Below are 21,287 nucleotides of genomic sequence, written 5' to 3' on the forward strand. Positions count from 1 at the left end.
GAGTAGTTTAGCTCGAACGGTAGTTGTGGTAGTATTTGAGTTACAGGCTGGTTAAGATGGCCGCTGCTAGAGGGTGGGGTAGGGGGAAAACAGGCATGGCCTTTGTGTAGAGACAAAGAGGTCATTAGCGGGAATACCTGGGGGAGGTAGTGAGCTCAGCTAGGTGTTAAAGGGGACGGGGGTTTTTGTGTATAAAAGGACAGGGATTTTGGCCAGGGACACAGCACTTTTACAGATCCCACCCTCCCACCCTTGTTTGTTGTATTTATTGTGTTGTATTTCTTGTGTTTAATGATCTGTTTGGTTGTACTGAATTTTTTATTGTAAGGCGGAAATCACGATCCTTTCAGCCCAGGTTTGCACTTTAGGTTAGGGGCCTCATTGACAGGGACAGTTCTCCTATATGGGAGCGCTGCTGCCAATGTGGGAGGGCCGGTCTGGTACGGGCTATCCTCAGTATAGGGTCGTTTTTCCTGAAAGGGTGTGATTTGCGTCGGGCCTCCTCTTTTTTCTATGTTTACAATGTTTAATAAAGGGCAGCGTATGCTGCCATTACCGCCAGCAATGTGTTTGTGGTTTTTGTTGGGTTATTGGGGAGTGGGGTTAGCAGGTTCCTTCCATCACAGTGCACAGTACCACTTCTCCTGTCCTGTATGCTGGGTGTTATTCGCAGTATATATACAGTGCACAGTACCACTTCTCCTGTCCTGTATGTTGGGTGTAATCCTCAGTATATATATATATATACAGTGCACAGTACCACTTCTCCTGTCCTGTATGCTGGGTGTAATCCTCAGTATATATATATATATATATATACATACATACACAGTGCACAGTACCACTTCTCCTGTCCTGTATGCTAGGTGTAATCCTTAGTATATATATACTTACAGTGCACAGTACCACTTCTCCTGTCCTGTATGCTGGGTGTAATCCTCAGTATATATATATACAGTGCGCAGTACTACTTCTCCTGTCCTGTATGCTAGGTGTAATCCTTAGTACATATATACTTACAGTGCACAGTAGCACTTCTCCTGTCCTTTAAGCTGGGTGTTATTCTCAGTACATTCTCTGTAGCTTTGATGATAAATCAGACAGATACGTCAGCTTTCGTTATATAGATGATTTATTAGAGCTCTGGATATACAGCGGGAATCTCCTCAGTTTTTAGGGTTTTTTTTGTTTACATTTTTTGCTTGTTTTTCCCGGATCCGTCTCTTCCTGAAAACATTTTTATGACATCACAACTTTACACGAACGTTAAACATTGGACACAATTCTCCGCTTCATCCGATTAAATTAGTTTTATAGACTCTGAATTTTTTTTGTCTTTTACATTAGATCTGTACAAAGGAATGGGGTTGGGGGGGGGGGGGGGGGGGGTGGGAAGGGTGTTTAGGCAGGCAAGGAGGGGGCAGGGCCAGGGATTAGAAATCTGTTATATTACAGGAAGTGGGCGGGGCATGAATATACACAGGTGGCGACAATATACACTATATGGGGGAATCGCATGAACCGGATGTATCGGAGAGCAAAGTGGAGAAATTGGGTGAAATTCTGCTTAAAAATTGGTAACAGTCATTCTGTGAAACAGAAACAAACAAATTTTACAGAAAGTTTTTGTAGTATTTTATAGCAATCATCCACTAGGTGGCACCGAGTCTTATAGGGAATCATTGTCCTTGATGCGGTTTTTCACAATAGTAAATTCTCATTCTGGATCCGCAGTGTCAGAAGTATACAGATATAAATTGGCCGCCTCTTGCTGACAGCCTGGGTCAAAAATGTTTTCTTCAAATTTAACTAAAACAGTAAAAAATAAAAATGTTCAAAAATATTCTGTGTGTCACAAAGTATCAAGGTCCAAGATATGGGGTTCGAGCAGCATGACTACCTTGGGGAGATGATGGGCCGTCACTTGTAATGGACGCTTAGTGGTATTGGCACTGGACTCATTTTCGGGTGGCAGGAGAGGGTTGAGGGCTAGAGATTGGTTAAGATGGTCACAGAGGTTTTTTGTGACCATTCTTTTTGAACTTTTTGGCTGATGTGGGGGTCCATGGCCCAAAATTGGAAAATTCTCTGAACAAGCAAGGACACCATTGGTGGTCACCCCCTTGGTCTTGGGTCTACAGCTACAATTCAAAGATAACCTGGTGAGTGCCAATAGTCTTCACCAGGTTGGGAGGCATTGAGGTCTTAGTTCACCGCTTGGTAAACCCTCCCCATCCATGTAGGGAGTCTAAAAAGTCTTGAAGTCATGTGAGACATCCAAGAAGTTAAAGTTAACCAAGAACGCTCAATAAAACTCCTCTTGGGTGAGGGGGCACCATTTAGAGCACCCATGGCGTAAGGGGGTCCCCTATGAGGTGACAGTTTGTACAGTTTAGTTTTGCTCATATAATACTTTTCGTATATTAGGCGATATGTTGTATTTATGCGGCACCATCCAGTGTGGCACAGGCTTTATAGGGTCCCCTGCCAGAGAAGCTAAGCTAGTTGGCACCATGATGACTGGCAATTCAGAGAACCAAAAACAAACAAATCCCAGTGTCCCCTATTCCAAAAATAGTGATTTGGTAACTCGGCAAGGAATGACCTTGTGTATTTTACAGCAATGTACAACATCCCAGCAGCGGTGGCCGTCAGTCTATATGTCCAGGTCTATGGGTCGGATGTCGCCCGTCTTGTGCTCCTTCACCCACAATTCCCTGTCTTTGGCAGGATCCACTTTCTGGAGCAGCTGGTCCACGGGTTCCACCGTCTGCAGAGATGGAGCAAAGATGGAGGTTACACATTTTACCTGTGACCGTGGGAGTGGAGACAATGAAGTGTCTGATACTTACGCTTTGGTTGAACATGTCTGTTTCGTGCCGTAGTTGTGTGTACTGACAGAGATGCTGACGGATCATCTCCACCCGCTCCACCTCCAGTCTCTCCAGTTCCTGCAGAACAGAAGACCACATGAGATGCTCCAGCCAGGAAGAATCTCCAGTATTTAGAGGGTAACTCTACCCAATATGCATCACTCCTCCCAATATATACTGCTTCACCAAATCCATCACTCGTCAGTGTTATCACAGGGACACAGGAACAACCAATTAAAAAAAAAAAAATTAAGAGGAGTCTGCCAGAAGATTCTCCCAATAAGACATGAAGTGTATGTGTATATAATGGGACATATGGAATAGAATGGTTCCTGCATCGGGGACTGGACACTTACCAATGTGGTTGTCACCATCTCTTCGAACCACTTGGATTGTGCCTGGTTGTAGAGGTCCATGCACCTCATGAGGTCGTCACCTGCAGAAAGGGGACAGAGAACAGTCAAAGGGTGAGGCATGGTACAGACAATCTCTGATCAGTGGAGATGGGGGAGGACAATATGGTGAACAGCGGCCGCGTTTACGAGAGGAGAAAAGTCCAAGAATCTACAGATCCCGAACTGCGGGATCAGCTTTCAGAGAGGCCTTGGCATCTGGGAGATGGCGGCCACCAATGACCATCACTCATGCCCACTGGTCAATGACAAGACAAGTAGCAGAGTCCGGTGCTGACACTGCAAAGCATCATGGTCCTAAATCCAAGCTCAAAAGAGTAATACATGACACAAATCACTCACCCGCTTGTGTTGACTTCCTCCGCGCTTTCTTAATGTCTTCTTCTGTCTTGTTGCTCAGTTTTATTTCCAGTTGTTGCGTTTTCACTTCCAGATCTTTCTGTCTCTCGGCCAAAGCTTTACGAGCCTGTAAGATGGACGGAAAACGTAACGTGACAGGATATAAGGAGAGGGCGGGGCTTCAAGGGTCACTCCATCCACAATACATGATCTTTATGCTACAGGAACAGCTATTCATCTATTACTGCAGACAACCAGCCTGTATATCATGTGTGAGAGGTAGTCACAGCCCCGCCCCCTGGATGACATCACTGATATAATAGTAACATATTTGGGTGGAGTTCCCCTTTATCCTCCTCTATTTTTATCAGATTAAGGAGTCACCTTCTCCACTGAAGCGTATCGGCTGGCGAGCTGCTTCCGTAAATCCGCTATGTGGTGATCAAACTTCTTCATGTCCTTCTTGAAATTCTCCCTGAAGTTCAGCAGCGGTTTCTCCACTTCGCTCTGTAACTATAGGAAGGAAGGAGACGATAGGAGTTGTACTTCCATATTAACATTAGTCCTGATTTCCTATATGGACCCCTCATACGAAGGGGACCGGACCCCGCTGTGTGGTACTGAGCTCTGATGGCGGCAGCAGGGACCTCAGGCCTCATAAGAACAGTATAGAAAGGTTTGGGGTCTTTATTACCTTTGAGGAAAATTTTAGATGAACTTCGGCCTCATCTGCTAGACTCTTTTTCACTTGGCTCCAAGCTTCTCCTAGGGTCCTGCCAGAAGAGACCATAACATTATAATATGTTACATCTGTACCGGTCTTCACTAAATTCCCTAACCTATTAGTTTCTTCTTTTGTAGATGTCACATTGTCCTCACGTACATAAGATATTTATAATATCTGTAAATAACATGAACGAGCAGGAGCTGCGTAACAAGACGAGATCAGAGCAAAGCATGGAGCGGCTCTGGAGTGTAAAGCATGGTGTAATGTGTATTAGATCATTAGACCACTAGGGATACTATTAGATAAATAAAGCACCGGGATATTATCAAATCACTAGACCACCAGGGTTATCGTCAGGCCACTAGAACACCAGGGATATCATCAGGCCTCTAGACCACCAGGGATATCACCAGGCCACTAGACCACCAAGGATATTACCAGGCCTCTAGACCACCAGGGATATCATCAGGTCACTAGACCACCAGGGATATCATCAGGCCACTAGACCACCAAGGATATCATCAGGCCACTAGATCACCAGGGATATCAACATGACACTAAAAGAAAGGAGAAATCCCCATCACATTCCCACAAAATCCTATACTGGGAGGGATTCTACAACAACTGAGGATTTGTTACATTTTTTACTTTAATCTGTGATAGAAAGTGACACGCTGCAGAGATGAGGTGTTGCAGGTTAATCTCAGCCCAGAAGATTTCTGCTGTACTTTCTTTTCAATGTCATTCTCCTTATTAGTAAATGAGGACACCTAAATTGAGTTGTATAACGCTACAGAAGCTGGACTACAATCCTTCCAGGCCCCAATAAGTTAACAGCTCCTTCTATTCGCCTTTGTCTATGGATAATGGAGTGATCTGATTTGCATCATGTTGCAGGAGGTAATTCCCTGGTCACAGTCTTTATTTTCCTCTCATCTCTTGTTCTACTGAAAGGAATTATTCATGGAGTTTAACAAAAGAGTTATGTAGCGACACAACACGCAGCTTAACCATGAATGGAGCTGTAATTATACGGAACAGCCACTAGATGGGGCAGCAGGATAATTAATGAATGGATGTGTAATCATACAGAATGGCCACTAGATGGTGCTGCAGAATACCAGGTAAATGAAGCTGTAATCATACCAGCTACTAGATGGTGCTACAGGATAACACATTAATGGAGCTGTAATACTATAGAGCAGCCACTAGATGGTGGTGCAAGATAACAGATGAATAGTGCCGTAATCATACAGAATGGCCACTAGATGGTGGTGCACAACAACAGATACAGGTGTATAGGAACAATGCCACAAGCAATACAGAGAACAGAGACCTCCATGGGCCTTTTCCCTATATAAAGCACTGAGCCTGACGACAACTTTCCTAATAAACCTATAGGGTGGCACTGACTTTTACAATCAGAGAAACAAGAGAAGGAAAGTACAGATGCACTTTCCTAGAAAATCTTATTTTAAATACACCTACCCCTCCTCTTGTGCTGCCAGGGAATTCTGGGACAGTTTTGCCAAGTTCTTTGCATATTCCTCTTCAATCTTGATCCTGAATCGTTAAATAAAGAAACTGAGTGAGACATCCTGGAGGATCTCTAAGCTCAAAATACTGCGGACAGTCCAGGACCATGGTTATGTGACAAGTTATGATGTCATCAGAGGTTTTGATGGTCCACAATGGCCCTTAAGAAGCTTATGGGAGGCACTAAGTGTTGCTGCTTCTCTCTGGTGGAGTTTTACAGGTTCCCTTATGGGTTTGCACAGAGCATCTATACGACCTAGTGAAATATTACTAGAAGCATCCTGGAGGGGGGGAGGGGTAAGTACTAACTGGGCTATCTAATTAGTTTGGGGGAATACCAAGCTGATTGCTGGGGGTCAGATCACCGGGACCAACCGATCCTGACAATACTCTGCTCTGCCCCAGATGCTGACAACCCAGGCTAAGGCACTGCCCTCCACTTGTATGAAGTAGAAGTGGACCATGGTCAGCTATATCATACTTTTTCCATCATGGGATCAAGCACGGTCTGTGATGGTTTCTAGTCTGCAGTACCCAACCTCCATCTCCGCCCCCCTCCTGATTAATATTCACCAATATGATTTACTGGGGAGTCTGGAGAGTTTCCCATTAGAATTACATTGTGAGTGAAGTAGGTTAAAACCCAGGAGGGAAGTACGTGGAGGAAGCGATTATTGGGAGAAGAGAAGCCGCTCATGATTACCGCTCACGGATGAATTCTGCCATCTCCTTCTGCATTTGTTTTCCTTTAAGCTGTTTCTGGAGGAGTTCTTCAAATCCGGTCACCGAGCTGTTCCCTTGTGGATCCTTCTTATCTGCCTGTAAAGAAGAAAGGCAAATCATTAAAGGAATAGTCTGAAGGTTACCGAGGACTCCTGCCGAGCAATTTATTACTGCCCCTATGTACAGGAATATAACTACTATAGTAGACTGGCACAGTGTGGACTTAGTGTAGGGACCCATGTGTATCAGATACCTGCACGAGGTACATGGGGCAGTGTGGCTTGATCAATTCACATACAGAATTCTGATGTTTTTTATGCAGCCGAGAGGTACTAGTATCAGCCATAGGTGTGAGGTGCAGCACTCTTTTTCTTCCCTGAACCATATAACTACTATAATACTGCTTCTATATACAAGAATATAACTACTATAATACTGCTCCTATATACAAGAATATAACTACTATAATACTGCACCTATATACAGGAATATAACTACTATAATACTGCTCCTATATACAAGACTATAACTACTATAATACTGCTCCTATATACAGGAATATAACTATTATAAGGGTAGCTTCACACGTACCGCATCGCTGCGTTTTTAACACGTTTTTATCGCTGCATTTTTTACATGCGAGTTTTGATTTTCACATGAAAATCATGTGAAAATCAAAATGCGCATGTAATAAACGCAGCAAAAACGCAGACAAAATGCAGAAAAAAACGCAGCGATAAAAACGCAGCGATACGGTATGTGTGAAGGCACCCTAATACTGCTCCTATATACAAGAATATAACTACTATAATACTGCCCCCTATATACAAGAATATAACGATTATAATACTGCTCCTATATACAGGAATATAACTACTATAATACTGCTCCCATATACAAGAATATAACTACTATAATTGCCACAAAGAGAAAACAGGTAACCAGCACAGCAGTGTATAATATGCCCTAGTACATGGAGGTGGATATATTGCCGTATAGGAGGCTACAACCATATAAAGATGCCGTATTCCCGCGGTGCTCGGAGCAGAAGCCAGCAAACAGTCAATGATGAGGTAAGAGAAAACAAGTTCCGCATCAATAACTACTATAATACTGCTCCTATATACAAGAATATAACTACTATAATACTGCTCCTATATACAAGAATATAACTACTATAATACTGCTCCTATATACAGGAATATAACTACTATAATACTGCTCCTATATACAAGAATATAACTACTATAATACTGCCCCTATATACATGAATATAACTACTATTATACTGCTCCTATATACAAGAATATAACTACTATAATACTGCTCCTATATACAGGGATATAACTACTATAATACTGCCCCTATATACAGGAATATAACTACTATAATACTGCCTCCTATATACAAGAATATACCTACTATTATACTGCCTCCTATATACAGGAATATAACTACTATAATACTGCCCGCTATATACAGGGATATAACTACTATAATACTGCCTCCTATATATAAGAATATACCTACTATTATACTGCTCCTATATACAAGAATATAACTACTATAATACTGCTCCTATATACAAGAATATAACTACTATAATACTGCTCCTATATACAGGAATATAACTGCTATAATACTGCTCCTATATACAAGAATATGACTACTATGAATGTTTTTGCAGAAACATGTTTACAGCAGTGCCATAAAATGAGACACTTGTACATCAGCCATCACTGGAATAGTCAATATTATTAACCTGTGTTAGTGACCGCCAATACGGCTTTTCACGGGCGGTCACTAATGGGCTTTATTCCGATACATACGCCTTTTTACAGCTTATGTATTAAAGGCTCCTACGCTGGCTGATCTCCCCCTGTAACTATCTGGAGCAGAGGATCCCTGACAGCGGCATGTAATGGGTTCCGGTGGCCACGTGGGCATACCCACATGATCGTAAAGTCCCGCAGCGAGGTCCCGGCTCCCGATGGTGTGCATGGTAATCCCAGGGGCCTTGGCTGTGTAGATTGCCTGTCAGCTCATTGCTGACATAGACAATACACTGCACTACAGCTATATTTTATAGCTATAAGCTATAAAACTATATCATTCATTATATCGCACGACACACGCTGTATGTTTGTTTTTTTTAAACATTACCAGTATAGCTGTATTTTATCAATCCTTTTCAGAAAATACGTCATAAAAGAGATCAAAAGGTCAAAACTTGGTATCAATAAAAACTACACATTTTCCCCCCAAAACCAGCTCGGTCACGTGAAGGATAGGAACGCTATGGAACTTTCATTGTGGCTACAGTTTTTAGTGTTTTTTTTTCTTCAGGAAGATAGTTTTTATTGTGTCAAATTGGTAATAATTAAAAAAAACAACTTTGGTAGCCAAACCATAGTGACCCAGAAAATACATTTATTTATTTTGTATTTTTACCGAACGTGGAATATCATAAGTTTAACATAAAAAAAACATACACAAATATGACATTTTTCATTGACATTTTTCTATCATCTCTTCAATAAAGGATTAACAAAAATTGATAGGTTTTATGAATGTGAAAACGTCAGCAATAAAAAGTTTTCCCTTAAAAAAAACAAGACCTCATCTGTCTACGTGGGCAAAAATCTGGCAGCAATTAAAAAAATGGATGAAGGTGGCTGGGTCATTAAAAAGGTTATCCAGCGCTACAACAATATGGCCACTTTTCCCCCTATTGTTGTCTCCAGTTCAGGTGCGGTTTGCAATTAAGCTCCATTTACTTCAATGGAACTGAGTTTCAAAACCCCACCCAAACTGGAGACAACAGTAGGGGGAAAGTGGCCATGTTTTTGTAGCGCTGGATAACCCCTTTAAGGCCGGTCACTAAGGGGTTATCAGAGTTCTTTATAACTATTCACGTCCGGTGATCTGAGGACATATGACCGCTCTGCCCTAAATGTTACAGATGGGACTATCAGCAGCATGTGTCTGGTGAGGACTCCTTAGGATCTTACAGATATATGACTCCGCCCACACTGTAAATTATAACATTATGTGGAACCCCCGAGGTCGTCTGAGGCTAAAAGCGTCCGGGCATTGAGGTATAATCTGCCTGTACTGTAATGACATAATGTCCTGCATCAGTCCCCATATAATAGTGCCACACCATGCATAAACCATACCACCGAACAGTGCTCATATACCGTCATAGTGTCCAAAAAACACCATAAGACAGCGATCAACCAATGTTTCCCTACAGAGTCTGGATATTATGTGTGGAGCTGTATACACACATCATACTGCCATATAGTGCCCACATAACACCACCGTACAGTCGCTGCTGGGTATCTTTGGAGTTGCGGCTGTATTTCTGTCCCGCCTTCCCGATGTTGTAGCATCAGGTATATATATATATTTACTGCTGTGTCCTCCGGGCCCCATCATCGACCCGCCACATATACACACATGATCACTATTGACAGCCGGGAGCACAGAGCGGCCACCAGGACCTGACAATCATCAGCACGTGGTGACGGGTGAATAATGGAGCCAGAGCAAGACGTCCCGGGGGAAGAACGTGCTGCATGGCCGAAGAAGATAAGACGGCGGCACAAAGAAAGAGCCAGTAATGACAATATCGCAAGGTTAATGGATCGTTCTTATATACAGAGCTCCGCTATAACAGCATCCATCAGACGTGTAAGGAGGTTATTATAAGAGTATAATACCCACACAAAGATCAAATACACACAAAGGTCAGGTTATGCCAGCTGTAAATGGAGTATATACCCAGGTTATACCATCATGTTCCATATTATTGAATACAAGAGATAACCAAGTTATACCAGATGTATATACAGTGTATTATAAAATACAAGAGATACCCAGGTTATACCAGATGTATTTACAGTATATTATGATATACATGAGATACCCAGGGTATACCAGCTGTAAATATATAATTATATACAGGAGATCCCCAGGTTATAGCAGCTGTAAATATATAATTATATACAGGAGATCCCCAGGTTATACCAGCATGCTCCTTATCACTATATACAGGATACACCCAGGTTATACCAGCTGTACATATATACACACAGGAGATCCCCAGGTTATACCAGCTGTACATATATAATTATATACAGGAGATACCCAGGTTTTACCAGCTGTACATATATACTTATATACAGGAGATACCCAGGTTAAACCAGCTGTACATATATACAGGAGATACCCAGGTTATACCAGCTGTACATATATAATTATATACAGGAGATACCCAGGTTATACCAGCATGCTCCTTATCACTATATACAGGATACACCCAGGTTATAGCAGCATATGACGTACCCAGAAGTAATCGCAGTAGCTCCACTCCCCAGGCTTCAGCAGTTGTTGCTCCGGCATGGTGTCGGGATGAGGAAACGTCACACAGTTTATCTGTGGGGGATGAAACCATCATTAATATTGTGGTGTTTTGTCATTTGCATCTTCAGCAGCTATAATGCAGGTGATAGTATACAATGCACATGGCGGTGGGTAGGGCCCATGATGGCTCCTTCTCATCTCATGGATCTCTGGTCCCACCAACCCATCATCACCGGATCCTGGGAGTGGGGTTACAAGAAGAGGATCTAAGACCTAATAGTAACAAGGGGTCTTCTTGACATTAAAGATTTAGGTCCCCACCAGAGCAGTGTAATATGGAGAGGCACCACCTTGGTGGGGGTATCACCGGTATGAGCACCCCCCACCTGTGCCACCTGCTCTAAGTATAGGGAATACCAGTGGAATTGGGGGGGGGGGGGGGGGGGGGGGAGGGGGGCGGGCGGGCGTCTCTCTCGGCTTCTGCAGAGAAGTGGAGAAGAAATTCTAAAAACTTTCACAAAAAGAGGAGAAAGAGGGAACTGTCCATCTCATGGAAGTCGAGACCACGTGGAGGGAATCCCACAAGGCTCCTGCAGAGTAATGGTGCAGATCTATAAGCATGAGATGTGTTACCCCCAGTCTCTCATCTGATCCAGAGCTTGAGGGCCAATTAGGATCAGGAATCATGTGCACCTTCTATAGTCCACCATACTACAGCCCACCCCCTATAGTCCTCCATACTACTGCACATCCCCTACAGCCCACCCCCTACTACAGCCCATTATCCTACAGACCACCCACTATGGTCAACCATACTATTACAGTACACCCCCAGATTCCACCAACTACAGACCACAATACTATAACCTTCCCCTATAGCCCACCATCAGGACCCATCCGCTACAGTGTGCCATACTTCGGCCCACCACCATACTACGGCACACTTCCAGAGTCCACCAGCTATAGCCCACCATATAACAACCCACCATACAATGGCCCACCATAATACAAGTCCACCCCCTACAGCCCACCAAACTACAGCCCAACACCCAGAGCCCACCCACTACAGCCCAGCATACTTCAGCATACACCCAGAACCCACCCACTACAGCCCAGCATACTACATAACACAGCCAGAGCCCACCCACTACAGCCCAACACCCAGAGCCCACCCACTACAGACCAGCATACTTCAGCATACACCCAGATCCCACCCACCACAGCCCAGCATACTACATAACACAGCCAGAGCCCACCCACTACAGCCCAACACCCAGAGCCCTCCCACTACAGCCCAGCATACACCCAGAGCCCACCCACTACAGCCCAGCATACTTCAGCACACACCCAGAGCCCACCCACTACAGCCCAGCATACTTCAGCATACACCCAGAACCCACCCACTACAGCCCAGCATACTACATAACACAGCCAGAGCCCACCCACTACAGCCCAACACCCAGAGCCCACCCACTACAGACCAGCATACTTCAGCATACACCCAGAGCCCACCATACTACATAACACAGCCAGAGCCCACCCGCTACAGCCCAACACCCAGAGCCCTCCCACTACAGCCCAGCATACACCCAGAGCCCACCCACTACAGCCCAGCATACTTCAGCACACACCCAGAGCCCACTCACTACAGCCCAGCATACTTCAGCATACACCCAGAGCCCACCCACTACAGCCCAGCATACTACATAACACAGCCAGAGCCCACCCACTACAGCCCAACACCCAGAGCCCACCCACTACAGCCCAGCATACTTCAACATACACCCAGATCCCACCCACCACAGCCCAGCATACTACATAACACAGCCAGAGCCCACCCACTACAGCCCAACACCCAGAGCCCACCCACTACAGCCCAGCATACTTCAGCATACACCCAGAGCCCACCATACTACATAACACAGCCAGAGCCCACCCGCTACAGCCCAACACCCAGAGCCCTCACACTACAGCCCAGCATACTTCAGCATACACCCAGAGCCCACCCACTACAGCCCAGCATACTTCAGCATACACCCAGAGCCCACCCACTACAGCCCAGCACACTTCAGCATACACCCATAGCCCACCCACTACAGCCCACCATACTACAGCACACACCCAAAGCCCATTCACTACAGCCCACCATACTACAGCATACACCCAGAGCCCAGCCGCTACAGCCCAACACCCAGAGCCCTCCCACTACAGCCCAGCATACTTTAGCATACACCCAGAGCCCAACCGCTACAGCCCACCATACTACAGCACACACCCAAAGCCCATTCACTACAGCTCACCATACTACAGCACACACCCAAAGCCCATTCACTACAGCTCACCATAGTACAGCACACACCCAAAGCCCATTCACTACAGCTCACCATACTACAGAACACACCCAGAGCCCAGCCGCTACAGCCCAACATAATACAGTCCACCCCCTATAGATCATCATAATGCAGCTCAACACCCAGAGCCCACCTGCTACAGGCTGCCATACTACAGTCAACCCTCTATAGCTTTTTAAACTACAGGCCACCCCGGCATTTAGCCCATCCCCACAAGGGTTCTGCAGAGAGCAGAGTCCTCGTTCAGATGTACAAGCATGAGATGTGTTACCCCCAGTCTCTGATCTGATCCAGAGCTCGAGGGCTAATCAGGATCATGAATCATGTGCAGCCCACCATACTAAAAGCCCACCCACTACAGCCCAGCATACTACAGCATACACCCAGAGCCCACCCGCTACTGCCCAGCATACTACAGCATACACCCAGAGCCCACCCGCTACTGCCCAACATACTACAGCATACACCAAGAGCCCACCCACTACAGCCCACCATACTACAGCATACACCCAGAGCCCACCCGCTACAGCCCACCATAATAAAGTCCACCCCTATAGCTCATCATACTACAGCCCAACACCCAGAGCCCATCCACTATAGCCCACCATACTACAGCCCAACACACAGAGCCCATCCACTATAGCCCACCATACTACAGCCCAACACACAGAGCCCACCCACTATAGCCCACCATACTACAGCACACACCTAGAGTCTACCCCCTACAGCCCGCCATACTATAGCACACACCCAGAGCCCACCCGCTTTAGCCCACCATAATATAGTCCACCCTCTATAACTCATCATACTACAGCCTACCATACTACAGCATACACCCAGAGCCCACCCACTACAGCATACACCCAGAGCCCACCATACTACAGAACACACCCAGAGCCCACCCGCTTCAGCCCACCATAATAAAGTCCACCCCTATAGCTCATCATACTACAGCCCAACACCCAGAGCCCATCCACTAGAGTCTACCCCCTACAGCCGCCATACTATAGCACACACCCAGAGCCCACCCACTTCAGCCCACCATAATATAGTCCACTCTCTATAGCTCATCATACTACAGCCCACCATACTACAGTACACACCCAGAGCCCACCCGCTACAGCCCACCATAATAAAGTCTACCCCTATAGCTCATCATACTACAGCCCAACACCCAGAGCCCATCCACTATAGCCCACCATACTACAGCACACACCTAGAGTCTACCCCCTACAGCCCACCATACTACAGCACACACCCAGAGCCCACCCACTGCAGCCCACCATACTACAGCACACACAGCCCACCCTCTACAGTCCACCCCCTATAGCTCATCATAATACAGCATACACCCAGAGCCTATCCCCTACAGCCCACCAAACTACAGCATACACCCAGAGCCCACCTGCTATAGGCCGCCATGCTACAGTCTACCCCCTATAGCTTTTCATACTACAGGCCACCCTGGCATTTAGCCCATCCCCTACAGCCCAACACACTACACCCCACCAGCTATGGCGACCATACTACTGCACACTCCCAAAGCCCACTATACTACAACCCACCCCCTGCATCCTGCCATACTACAGCCCACCCGCAACAGCCAACCCACAATACTAAAACCCCTGATAACCCACCATACTACTGCACACTCTCACAGCCCACCATACTACAACCCACCCCCTACATCCTGCCATACTACGGGCCACCACCAGAGATCACCAGCTACAGCCCTCCATACTAAAACTCACCATACTACAGCCACCCAGCTCTACAACTATCTGAATAACCTAACCAGGACTCAACATAGATGATTTGTTTTTCAACGACACAAGATGTCCGCCACCACCACCACCACAGAGAGTGCTCCTCATCCTCACTACATCCCACCAGAGCGTGACACGTCCTGTACACAGTACATATAAGTCCTGACAGCTACCGCCACCAGCAAACACGTCTCTACTGACAGAGAAGATCATCGTACTGGGCACAGAACCATGTATCCAAGTACTACACTCCCAGCTGTGTATCAAAGCCCATCATATGTGATACTACCTGCCTGTATCTAATCCTATCATATGTGATACTACCTGCCTGTATCTAATCCTATCGTGTCATACAGTTTACTGAGCTAGGTATCTAAGCCTATCAGGTGTGATACTGTTGGCCAAGTTATGTATCTAAGCCTGCCATGTATGATACTACCTGCTTGTATCTAATCCCATTATGAGTGGTACTGTCTACTGAGCTGCTGTATCTAAGCCTATCATGTGTTATGCTGTCTGCTGGACTGTGCATCTAAACTTATTATAATTGATACTATTTACTAAGCTGAGTATCTAAGCCGTCATGGGTGGTACTCTCTGCTGAGCTATGTATCTAAGCCTGTCATTTCTGATACTTGCCACCTGTATCTAATCCTGTGTGTGATACTTTCTTCTGGGCTCTGTATCCAATCGCATTATGTGTTGTATTGCCTACTGTGTTTTGTATCTAATCCCATCAAGTGTGATACTGTCTGCTGAGCTGTGTATCTAATCTGATCACGTGTGATACAGTTCGGATGAGATAAGTCGGAGGATGCGATCTCTGTGTGCTCCTATCCAGCTCTGACCAATCCCGGCCATCAGGGGCCCCGGGCCGACCAATCACAGCAGCCGTTACATCTTCGTCTTTTCAAAAATTTTATTATTTACAGAATTTTTTGTTGCTGGAAGGAAAACTTTTACAAAATGTTGCCTGAGAAGATGGCGGGGGTTGGATTGCAGAGAATTACAACTCTGTGGCATTGATGATTACCAACAATCGGGGGTGGGGGGAGGAGCCGGGCTGTATACATGTATACACTCACAATACACACATGCTGTATATACATCCTGGCTCCGCTCTATATTTTGTACATAATTGATAGTTACCAAAAATAAAGTCAAATTTTGAAAAAAAAAATATTAATGGAAATTCAAATTTTGAGAGAAAAAACACCCTCAAATGTCAAATATTTCCCATTCATCTGAATCCAGGCTGGAGGGGGGGGGGGGGGGGGGGGTATACGGGACTGTCGCCATGTGAACGCTGCCGGAGCCGAAATTATGCAACGTTACATAAACGCTCGGAGGGAATTCCATCTGACAAGGAGCAGCAGCATATGTATCCGAGCCCCCCTGAGCCCCCCGTATCCACAGAATCTCTCCTACTCGCTGTCACTCACCCCCGGCTCTACCTGCACAGGAGTGGGCGGCTCGGTACCCAATGGCAGGACGCTGCATTCATTTTTCGAATAATTCTTGTTGTTATTACAACCAGATGGCGGTTACCCGGTGATCGGCGCCTGTTGCTGATTCCACACCTGCAAACACCTTGCTGGATCCTGCTGGATCCTATATTTAGTCCCTGGGTATATTTGGATTCTCACATTAGCCTTGATGCGTCCACATCCCCCCACCTCCAATTATGCACACGCACACACATTAACCCCTTCCCACCAACACAGAATTTGGCCAAAAAAATCCCTCGATGTTTTTGAATTTTCAAATTTAAATTCACATTCGTCTCCTGACGTTCTACCTGTCACTCCCCTCCCACATAGATCTACATTCTCCGATTAACCCCTTCTGCTTAGAAAATTTATTTAACAAAAAAACCCTAAACATACAAAAACAGAAAATGGTTTTAAAAATGTTAACCTTTCTAAAATAAATGTGCTGGGCTACGGCAGATAGCGCACGCCGCACACACACGCCATCATCTCCCCCCCTCTCCTTCCCTATTTACCTTGGCAGTACGAAGTGAAAATGTGGAAGAAAAAAAAAAAAAAAAAAAAGAGAAAAAAACCCACAAAAAACTAACAAACCAAAAACATCAGCTAATTGAGATGATGTTCTCGTAACCCCCCCCACTCCCCCCCTTTATCTTTTTACAATTGAAGATGGAGGTGATTTGTTTCCTGGTTTACGGGGGCTGCAGAATAGATTTTTTTTTTTTTAAGATGTTTTTGAATTTGTCTCCGATGTAACCGAGCAGGTCGTCTCCATATTTGCTGCTTCCAGCTGCTGCTGCTGGAATGGCTACATCGTCATAGTAACAAGGCTTAGATGGTACTCACCGTCATGGTCGTCTCCTTGTTGTGTTTTTTGGTGGGTGACGGGGACCCAGGACTCTGCGGAGAGAGGCAAGAAGCATCGTCAAAGCTGGTCTCGATGTCTGACATGTTTTTGCTGGGGCGATGTGTGAGCTGTGCAGCGGGGCGGAGGGGAGGACGGCTCAGGAGCTGAACATTAGCCCTGCACGCTGCCAGGGAGCTGCATTAATTCTGTCACCGTGTCCTGAGGTAACAGCGACGATCGAGGATCGCTGCTACATGAAGATCGCCGATCCTGCCCAGTCAAGCAGCACATTCAGCCAAAACGCGCTCACACCTCCCCCGTGTCATCTAAAGGGTTATCAGCTATTACACTGACACAAGGGAAGCCCGGGAATACAGGGGGGGGGGGGGGGGGATTTTGTTTTTAGTAAAAAAAAAAAAAAAAGGGGGGGGGGGTTAAAAGAAAAGACAACATTTACATGACACACAGGGAATATACTCCGATAATAATATCCATGGTAATAATAATAAAAATAAAAGGGGGGGAGGAATTTTTTTTTCAAATATTTTAATTATATACACACACTCTCTCACAAATATATATATATATATATATATATATATATATATATATATATATACACACACACACGCACACACACACACACATGTATACAGTGGTGCCTTGGATTACGAGCATAATTCATTCCAGGAACGTGCTTGTAATCCGAATCCACTCTTAAACCAAAGCAAATTTTCCCATAAGAAATCACTGAGATGCAGACAATTGGTTCCACACCCCAAAAATAATGATTTTTTATTCTGAACAACATGTAAAACAGATGAAACCAACAATGAAAAACAGCAGAATATGTGATATATTCTAAGTTACTGTGCAGTATAGCAATCAGCATAACCCTGATAACACAGCAGCAGTTTGTAGATACAGGATGGAGCTGCAGATCCCCATAATGCAGTAGTGTAGTACAACAGGCTAGAATAGAGAAGCAGGGCTGCTGTCAGAGGTCTGTGTGGTCACATGACTGCAATGGGGAAGGGGGTGTGCGCAGCATGGACCAATCAGGAAGTGAGAATCACAGAGCTGTGCAGTGACAGAAACTTTTCTATACAGCAGTGTAAATGGCTGAGTGTAAGTGCAGGCACATTATAGCAGTAGTGTGTATAGCTGAGTGTGAGTACAGGCACATTATAGCAGCAGTGTGTATAGCTGAGTGTAAGTGCAGGCACATTATAGCAGCAGTGTGTATAGCTGAGTGTAAGTGCAGGCACATTATAGCAGTGGTGTGTATAGCTGAGTGTAAGTGCAGGCACATTATAGCAGCGGTGTGTATAGCTGAGTGTAAGTGCAGGCACATTATAGCAGCGGTGTGTATAGCTGAGTGTGAGTGCAGGCACATTATAGTAGCAGCAGTGGGTATAGCTTAGTGTAAGTGCAGGCACATTATAGCAGGAATGGAGAGGATAAGAAAAACAAGGGCTGACAGAGACTGCAGGGGGCAAGAAGTAGGAAGGAAGTGGATCTGCCATGATTTGGAAGGTGAGGGAGACTTCCCTGGTCAGAGTACAGGGCTGTAGATCACCTATGCAGACCATGCCCCTCCCTGCTCCCCCTCCCACCCAGTACTGGGAGGTCCTAAACCAAGTTACAATTTTGAAAGAATGTGAGCTCTTCTTGCAAAACACACACACACACACACACACACACACAATGTATATGTGTGTGTATATATATATATATATTTATATATACAGTATATATACAGTGTGTGTGTGTATATATATATATATATTTAAATCAAATCCTGAGGGTGATGAAGCGTTACTGAGCGGTTTTATTCCATAGACTATAGATTGCGGAGATAATGATTTTCTTATGATGTATCACCAGTCTGAGGTGCGGGGGGGGGGGGGGGCTTCCCCTCCGTCTTATCCCGGACAATCATATATCGCCGCTGACACGCTCGCCGCCTCTTGTCACTATTATACATTATATTGACTTAATGCCTATCAGGCGGCAATGACAAAACATACGACTGTAAAGATAGACAATAAATATCTGTGACAACCTTGTGTTCCTATGTTACATCTGTCCTGAAGCCTCCAGAATCGAAAAAACATCTCAAATATGGGAAAGGGGCCACACTTGGCCCTACAGACAGAAGTGTAGGGTGACATCTAAGTTTGGGGTCATGGCTAGTCCCGGTGATCAGCTACAGGTCAGGGGTCAATGGATGGGCCAACCAGGAGGTAGATGGCGCCACATTACAGATCAAAAAGCCCCTGGCCTCCAGTGAATAACCCCAGTGTGGCGGCCTCTCAGCCTGCAGTGACCTTCTGGTTGGTTCATTAGCTTCGGGGTCATCTGGTCAGGGGAATATAGATGGATCAATGATGAACTGAGAATAGGAAGCCGACTGCTATTGATGAGTCATTTATGGTGGATTATCAGGGACGGGGTCACCTAAGACCTAAGGGGGGCCGCGCTGACTCCTTATAGAAAATATGCAAATCTTATAGTGGATTTGGATGCAGTATCACCCATGTTAAACCCCTTTGGAAGTATTTACTCCTATGGAGGGTAGTTGGTATCACAGCAGGCTGTAAATGGAGACACCCCTCATATCATTCACATCAGTTACTACCATCCCCTCTATACTACACGTTAGGTAATCATACAACCCTTGTAATCCAGATTTGTATAAGAAAAAGAGGCGGGGCTTATCAAAGGGTGTGTGTCCCACTATATAACATGCTGACCCACAGCCCGCCTGGCATTGAGCTTACATTCTACAAATCGGTGGATTGAGCAGGTCATTGACTTGGACTTGAATTTGCTCACCTCCTCTGACTCCTCCAGACTCCACTGGCAGCAGCTTACCTCCCCAAGAACAGGATGTTGAGCTCTAACACATCTAAAGATCCCAAGACACTTTATACTGACGTTGTCCGAACCCGCAGTGTAAAATTTAAGGGGGTTTCTTGAGACACCCCAGACAGATGATGTCACAGAGGTAGAGATTGAGCAGGGTGAAATTTCGCTGCCCGACCCCCTTGTTCTCAGAGATGTAAGAACTGTCTAGCAGCAGCTCACCCCTTCCCACAGAGAACATAGGAATAGTCAACCGATAGTTATTGAGGGTATATAGACCCTTCTAATTATCTTTCTCCAACATCTTCCAGCAGGGGCCCCTATACACGTTAGATGATTGGCCAGTCCTGTTGAAATTGATGGGTTGGGCCAACACTTGTCTAATGTGTAAGGGCCCTATTCCACCGGACGATTATCGTTCAGATTATCGTTAAATCGTTCGAATCTAAACGATAATCGTTCGGTTGAAATGCAGTTAACGATTAACGACCGAACGAGAAATCGTTGATCGCTTTATAAGACCTGGACCTATTTTTATCGTTGCTCGTTCGCAAATCGTTCGCGTTGAATAAGACATCGTTCGGTCGTTCGCAATAGATACGAATGCAATAGCGAATAAATAGCGAAGAAAAGCGATCGCAAATACGATCATAAGTAACGATTATCGTTCCATGGAAATGAGTGAATGTTTTCAGGTCTTTCGCAATAGCGGTCGTTTGAGATCGTTAATCGTTAACGATTATGCAAACGATAATCGTCCGGTGGAATAGGGCCCTAAGAGTAGAAAACAACACAGCAGCTTTCTCCCAGAAACAGCGCCACCCTTGTCCTCAGTTTAGGTGTGGTATTGCAACTCAGTTCCATTGATGTGTAATACTGCACACAACCTGAGGATAAAAACAATGGAAAACCCTGCCCCAACAGGAATAAGACAGGAATAGGCCGAGAGTAGCAACAAGGTAATCAAATAGTAGAAAAATCAGAGC

General features: G+C 45.2%; 1 protein-coding gene across 5 annotated transcripts in view; it reads right to left on the bottom strand.

Annotated features, from left to right (window-relative positions):
* Positions 1 to 1,114: 1,114 nt before the first annotated feature.
* The window catches only part of GAS7 (growth arrest specific 7), an 86,981-nt gene continuing 66,808 nt past the window's right edge, over positions 1,115 to 21,287 (bottom strand). For 4 of the 5 annotated variants that reach the window (XM_069952823.1, XM_069952826.1, XM_069952829.1 and 1 more), the window contains exons 5-14: positions 17,433 to 17,486; positions 10,962 to 11,051; positions 6,592 to 6,707; positions 5,841 to 5,915; positions 4,320 to 4,398; positions 4,010 to 4,138; positions 3,629 to 3,752; positions 3,230 to 3,309; positions 2,853 to 2,951; positions 1,115 to 2,770 (exon numbers count right to left, since the gene is read on the bottom strand). In XM_069952823.1, coding sequence (XP_069808924.1) covers positions 2,657 to 2,770; positions 2,853 to 2,951; positions 3,230 to 3,309; positions 3,629 to 3,752; positions 4,010 to 4,138; positions 4,320 to 4,398; positions 5,841 to 5,915; positions 6,592 to 6,707; positions 10,962 to 11,051; positions 17,433 to 17,486 — 960 coding nt within the window. In that variant the 3' untranslated portion in view covers positions 1,115 to 2,656. The remainder of the gene's footprint in view (positions 2,771 to 2,852; positions 2,952 to 3,229; positions 3,310 to 3,628; positions 3,753 to 4,009; positions 4,139 to 4,319; positions 4,399 to 5,840; positions 5,916 to 6,591; positions 6,708 to 10,961; positions 11,052 to 17,432; positions 17,487 to 21,287) is intronic. The other variant, XM_069952824.1, reaches the window with a different exon arrangement.

The sequence above is a fragment of the Dendropsophus ebraccatus genome, chromosome 14 (assembly GCF_027789765.1).
Source record: "Dendropsophus ebraccatus isolate aDenEbr1 chromosome 14, aDenEbr1.pat, whole genome shotgun sequence".
NCBI lineage: Eukaryota > Metazoa > Chordata > Amphibia > Anura > Hylidae > Dendropsophus > Dendropsophus ebraccatus.